Below are 6,535 nucleotides of genomic sequence, written 5' to 3'. Positions count from 1 at the left end.
AACCTAAGTGTGTTGCAGGTGAACTGGGTACAAAGTTAAGAGTCTATACAACATAAGGTAAAGCTCAGCCTTGCTGAAGGAAAGCACCACCAGCTGTAGTTTACAGTTCTGCACACATTTATTTATGCATGTGCCCAGGGAGCAGGGTATAAATTGATGTCCCAGCAAACACCGTAGTACAGATGTCTCAGCTTCCAATTCCCACAGTCCTTGAGAAAACTAAGGATAATGATGACGGTAAATGGGATTTCCTTGATCGGGTGCTTCTTGATCTCTGTTCCTGCCAGAGGATGTCAAAATAATGGTGATGGGAAACACATCATTGAAAAGAGAGAGGAAAAGAGAGTCAGAGGAAGGTCTTGGGTAGACTAGTCCATCTCACCTCACCTCTTGCTCCAGGCTGCAGTCTCCCCAGTAGTTAAATCAATACAGAAAGCACCAATACTCAAGTCCTCACAGTTCACTGTGTCTCCCATTGTATGGATGTGCTTGCTGTAAGCTCTAGCAGTAAAATGACCTGCCTTATAAGTGACTCTCCATAGAAAGTAAACAAGTTACATGCTGGATTGTTTCACCAAACTGTTTTAAATTGAGTCCCAGAAACAGTTCAAAGCCTCAGAAACAGCTCTGCCAGTGGAAGTGACAAGGGACTATGGAGATGGAATATGGTAGACAGGGAGCACTGGAACCTTTCACACTGGTTCTGCAAAAATGCTAATGTTTTCAGCTGATCAACTGAAATATTGCTTTGATTAAATTTTCAATCCTGGAAGCATCCAGTCAAATTAAGTTGGCAGATGCAGATTCTACAGAAGATCTGCAGAGGGAGATCCAGTCTGCTCTGCTTTGACATCTTTCCTTCTCTCCCTACAGCAAGAGCTTGGGACCATCTCACAGACAGTCTAGTCTGTTCCTGTGAGGTGTCTACCTCTGCTGTGACTACAACACACATCATGAGGTCCCTCAGCTGTAACTTTGACCCATGCAGTCTTCTTCTGTGGGCAGACACCTGCTGTTGTAGGTGCTGGTGGTGGCCTTTTGTATAATGCTCTGAACATTGGAACCAGTGCCCCAAGACATTATTCTGAGTATTGGTGCAAATAAAGAATTGTTGCCATGACTAGAAAGAGTTGGGTCATGTTGGCAGGATATCAACTTCTGGTGTGAATGTGATTTTCCAGGCTCTTTATTTTTGCCAGGTCCACAGGAACTGTCCGAGCAATTCTTCCCAGAAGACTTGGCTAAAGCCTTAACCAAGGATGTTCAAAGTGTCCTGTGTCCATTGGGAAGTAGAAACCACAACCTCAGAGTGTGTCCCAGTGACTTGACTAAATCATATCCATAGGGGCGTTGCCACTCCATCTAACTCCTGAAGGCAGACATGCAAGAGACAGAGAGCAGACAAGATTCATCTGGCTGAGTATTCAGCCATGAAAAATCCAATATGCTCAGGATAATGTCTCTGTTCCTTTGTCATGGTAGTCTGCTGCTCAACGTGGACCTAAGGTCTGAGAGCCTTGATTACCCACCTTCTCAATTACATTTCCCATTGCTCATTTTCTATGTTGTTCCAATGAGTCTTGCTGGCCAGGGATAGGCAAGGGATGCAAATGGCACAGTTGGTGCTTTTGCTGCCTGACAACTTGATGATTTTAGTGTCAGACTGGGGGTTGTTCAAGCAAAATCTGTACTCTAATCTTCCTGCAGAGCAGAGTAAAATTCAACAATACAAGGTACTTCTGGGCTGCAAGTGAGCACTGAAATCAAATGCTGTCTACTGTGAAGGCTGTTTCTCCTCTCTCTTTTTCAGCTTCTGTAGTGCTGGAGATTGAGCAGATGATCAGTCTTGCAAAATGTTTGCCTGATATGTTTCAGAAGGCTTACTCTCAGCTGCTAAATTTGGCTGATTTCCTTCCTAGTATTTAGTAACAGTATTTTTAACAAATGCTAGAAAAATGAAAATTCCCACATTTCAGAGCTGAAGGCAACATAACAACTGTTATGTATCCTTTATTCATAAAAACATAAAATCATAGAATATTCTGAGTTGGAAAGGACCCACAAGAATCATCAAGTCCAAATCCTGGCCCTGCACAGGACATCCCAAGAATCACACCATATGCCTGAGAGCATTGTCCAAACACTTGAATACTGGCAGGCTTGGTGTGGTGGGGAAGCTGTTTCAGTGCCCTGTCACACTCTGGGTGAATAATCTTTTCCTAATATGCAACCTAAACCTCCCCTGACACAGCTTTGTGGTGTTCCCATGGGGCCTATTATTGGTCACCAGCAAGAAGATAAAAGCTCCTGCCCCTCCTCTTCACCTTATAAGGAATCTGTAGACCATTATGAAGTCTCCCCCCACTCTCCCCTTCTCTAGGCTGAACAAGCAAGTCACTTGAGCTCCTCCACCTAAGTCTTGCTCTTGAGGCCATTTACAATCTTGGTCCCATTCCTCAGGACATATTGTAATAGTTTGATGTCCTTCTTATATTATGTCACCCAAAACTGCCCACAGCACTTGAGGTGAGACCCAACAGTGCAACCCCACTTGGTCAGCTGGTGATGCTGTGCCTGACACCCTCCAGGATGGGTTTGACTTCCTGGCTACCAGGACTCACAGGTACGAGTCACTAATATGAGTCACACTGCAGACTTATATTCAGCTTGCCACTGACATTTTCTGTGGTGCTGCTCTCCAGCAGAACCTGACAGACCTGCAGTTATCAGGGTCATCCTTCTTGCCCTCCTTGAAGCCTAGGACATTAGCCAGATTCCAGCTGAGTGGGATGTCTCCAGATTCATGCTTGTGCTCCCCAGGGGGCTCCTGGCTCTGTCTCATGTTGAGTCAGCCTCTCTTGTGCAAGCTGCTGGTTCCATGTAAGCCTCTCTTGGGTTTCCCCTGGTTCTAGAAACTTGCCCTATTCTTCACACTCTGCTGTGAGATGTGCTTGTACCAGAGCTGTTTGCCTCAGTGAGTAATGGTTGAATGCCAATGATAAATTTGGCCACACATGTGCCACCCACTACTCAGGACATACCAAGACCTAAGATTCTGGTATGAAGAGATCATATTGCCTGCAGGATAGATTTTTGCCTGGGACAGAACTGTGGCTGTCTCCGTAGTGTTTGTCCAGCCACAGCATCTAAACTACTCTTCAAAGGTAGTTTGCATCCTACTGGGTGTTGCAAATTGCATGGTAGTAGTACACACACACACACAGACACACAGACACACAGACACACAAAAAAGTCAAGTACATTCCATGCAGCTCTCCCCTTCACATATGCATTTTCCTTCTGTCCAGATATTCCAATTTATGTGTTTAGACTGTCCAGTTCCAAGCACAAGCTTCCTACTATACCTTCCTTCTGCTTTATGGGAATAGCTGCTTCTTCTTTCTTCCCCATATCTCTCTGCTAGGGTCTTTCCATTCCACATCTCATCTCTCCCTGACCTTAACATATCAAAGAGTGAAAAGAGATTAGGAGCAGATCTTCAGGTTTGGCCTCCCTGGTCACTTGAGTGGATCACGAGCCGGTGACGTCTGTTGGAGAAGGAAGAAGCTATGGCTTGCCAAAGAAATGTGGTCTTTGGAGGGCCATGACTGAATGCAGCTGTGATGTAGGAGGTGTGAAGATGATGGGGAGGAACTGGTGTGGCACGGCTGCTGAGCTTGCGATTGGGTTCACATCATCCCAGACTCAGCATGTACTCAGCACTGGGTTGGCCAAAGGCAGGCACAAACTGTTCCCTGAGGTCCTTCCACAGGGGAGTCCTTGCTCCTAGGAGGTCTAAGCTGTCAGGATGCTCAGTGTCCTAGTTCTTGTTGGCCTGTCCTCCCTGGCTGACTGTTTTCCCAGCTGCTATCCTCTCCAGTGGAGGAGGTGACTTCGTGTGAGTCATCCTCTTCGGGAAAGAAACCTCTGGGTTCTTCCCCCATGGTGTGAGCAGCTGAGGGGAAGGTATCCATAGCTATTTTATTTTCAAGGTCTCAGCTGGGGGCAGGAAGATTGGAAAATACAGACTTAAATTTGTATCTTAGGGCGTAATTTATGAACAGGAGTTGAACAGACGCGTGCAGGAAATATTCTCACAGACTTTAAAGTTAAACAGTTCTCAAGTTAAAAACAACATCAACTTCTTATTTTTTTTTCTTGCACAGGATGGTCTGGTGGGACATGGGAGGTCTGAGTTCTATTTGTGTCTTCTGTCACCAGCTTCCTATGACCTTGAACTAGCTGCCTAACCTCTCTATGCGCCTCCATTTCCTTCTCTGTAAGAGGGGGATGATCACATTTACCTGCCTCATGCAGACATTCTTGTGACTTATTTCATAGTATAAAAATATAGAAAGGGCCACAGTGGGTCAAACTGAAGACCTGACTCATGCAACAGCCTTTCTTCTGGCTACACAGGAAAAAAGTGGAAACACAGGCCTTGAGTTTTGCTGTCATGGGCTCTCTGCTGATCTTTCACGAAATAAAACATATATGGGAAACGTGGTATGTGCATGGGTGGGGGGAGAAATGTATTTCCAGCGCTGCTCTGGATGTTATAGACTCAGTGAAGGCCAGCAGGGGAGCTGGCAGGGCAGACTCCCTAAGCATCCTTAGCCAGTGCTGCCCCTTCCTGGCTTCCCTGCTCTGAGCGCTCTCAGTGCTGCTGGCTGGGGACCCGTGGTGCTCTGGGTCAGGCCCCGCACAGACCGGTCTGCCCCGCGGCTCCTTCTCCCCAAGCAAGGTGGGGAGAGGACTCTCGGGCCCCTGGGGCACGGACAGCGCTTTGGGCACTCCGAGCATCGCGCCGGGCAGACGGGAACGGCTGTAAATGGCCCCCGCCCGACCTGGCACCCGGCTCGGAAGACGGTGGCGGGACGTGCCGCTGTCGAAGTTTTCCTGCGGAGCAGGAGAGGGTCTCCGCAACACCGGGACCCCACCGCTCAGCATTTCATCCAGGAATCGCAAGTCCGCTTCATCCCCTGCCTGGAGGAGCCCGGCGACGTGCGAGCGACGAGTCCCGCAGCCCGCCCCGGCAGCGCTGCGGCCGCGGCGGCTGGAAGCAGCCCAGAGCCGGGCTCCGGCAGGACGGCACGGCCGGGCTCCCTGGGGGCCGGGGGTGTCCGGGACTGGGAGACCCGCGGGGCAGTGACACCATGCCCGCCGACGGGCGGGCGGGCGAGCGGGCGGGGGACGCGTCCCGGGGAGGGCGTGCTCCCGGCGGAGGATGTGGGCGGGGGGGCGGAGGGGTGCGCGGCGAGGGGTGGAGAAGTTATAAATCAGCGAGGCTGGGGCTGGCGGGTATCTGATGCCCGCGGGAGGTGAAGCTGGCAGGGCGGCCCGCAGCGGATACTCCGTTTCCGCAGGTCGGGCCGGGCCGGGGCGGGCGGGTAGGACTCGGGGGCTGCTGGATGCGGATTCCGCGCCTCGCTTTGCCGTTATCTCCTCCACCGCGGGAAGCGGCCGGCACCGAGGAGAGCCCGTCGGAGCCCAGCCGGCGCCTCTGCCCCTGCCTCGCTGCTGTCGGCAGGGAAAAAGCCCTGCGCTCCCGCAGGCAGGACCATGCCCCGCCAGCTGCTCCCGGGGACCGTGCTGCTGGGAGCCGCCCTCCTGCTCGCAGGTAAGGGACCGCTGGTACGCGCTGCCCCAGTCAGACCCCGTTCTGCGCCGAGCTCTCCGCGACGGGTCCCCAGTGATGTGCCTCGTCTGCTGCACCTCCCGCGCCCCTGACCGGTCCCGCCACACCCCGCTTGTCGGCTGGAGCCGTCAGTCACCTGCCTCTCCTTCGCCCTTGTCCTCTGAGCAGGGCCGGGGAAGTGATCCCTGCTTTCCAGGGAGTGGAGAAACGCCGCATCCCCGAGCTGTCGTTATGCTCCGGATCCCCATCGGCGTGCCCGGGCAGCAGCTCCCTAGATGGTCCGGCGGTGCGGAGCCGTGGTGCCTCTCCTCCTCCAGCAAGGCAGTGGTGGCGTGGAGGCCAGTCTCTCCCGGGCACAGGGCACCGCCGTACATCATCGGGAGTTGTCCGAACCGGTGCATCACGGAACGAGAGCATGTCTTGGCTGCAGGGCACGCTTCTTTCCTCCGCACTTTGTTTTTAAGTGTCCCAGCTCTGCCCGTGAAGCGGCAAAGTTGTACCTTTTCTTCGCAAAAATCGAGGTCCTGCTGCCTCCCGCCCGAGCAGGTCGGCGGAGTAACCCGTGGCGTTCCCTGTGGGGCTGGCTGCCGGGTCTTACTGGAGAGTGGGATGGAGCTGCTCTCCGGCGCCTGCATCCCGCATTGATGGGGATGGATCATTGCAGATTTGTTGTTCTTAACTGAGTTTTATTTTACTTTGAGACAAGAGCCAGTCCCCGTGGGCTGGAGCGCCGCGGTGGGCAGTGTGTCCCAGCGTTGTGTGGCAGGTCACCTGAGAGCAGGGGTGCGTAGTGGCCGGGCAAAGGCCGGTCCCGTGTGGGCTCGTCGCTCGGCAGGGCCGGTAACCTGCGGGGATGCCCCGCGGAGAGGGGCGGATCGGCGCTCCCGCAGCCTGTCC

At 52.6% G+C, this 6,535-nt stretch overlaps 1 protein-coding gene across 1 annotated transcript in view; it reads left to right on the top strand.

Annotated features, from left to right (window-relative positions):
• The first annotated feature begins 5,396 nt into the window (after positions 1-5,396).
• FLT1 (fms related receptor tyrosine kinase 1) overlaps positions 5,397-6,535 on the top strand; it is a 107,849-nt gene continuing 106,710 nt past the window's right edge. Inside the window, exon 1 of the mRNA XM_053971968.1 lies at positions 5,397-5,620. Within this exon, the coding sequence (XP_053827943.1) occupies positions 5,563-5,620 (58 nt within the window). The 5' untranslated portion in view covers positions 5,397-5,562. The remainder of the gene's footprint in view (positions 5,621-6,535) is intronic.

The sequence above is a fragment of the Vidua macroura genome, chromosome 2 (assembly GCF_024509145.1).
Source record: "Vidua macroura isolate BioBank_ID:100142 chromosome 2, ASM2450914v1, whole genome shotgun sequence".
Taxonomy (NCBI): domain Eukaryota; kingdom Metazoa; phylum Chordata; class Aves; order Passeriformes; family Viduidae; genus Vidua; species Vidua macroura.
Note: the sequence above shows the minus strand (reverse complement) of the source record. Positions and strands in the feature narration are given on the sequence as shown.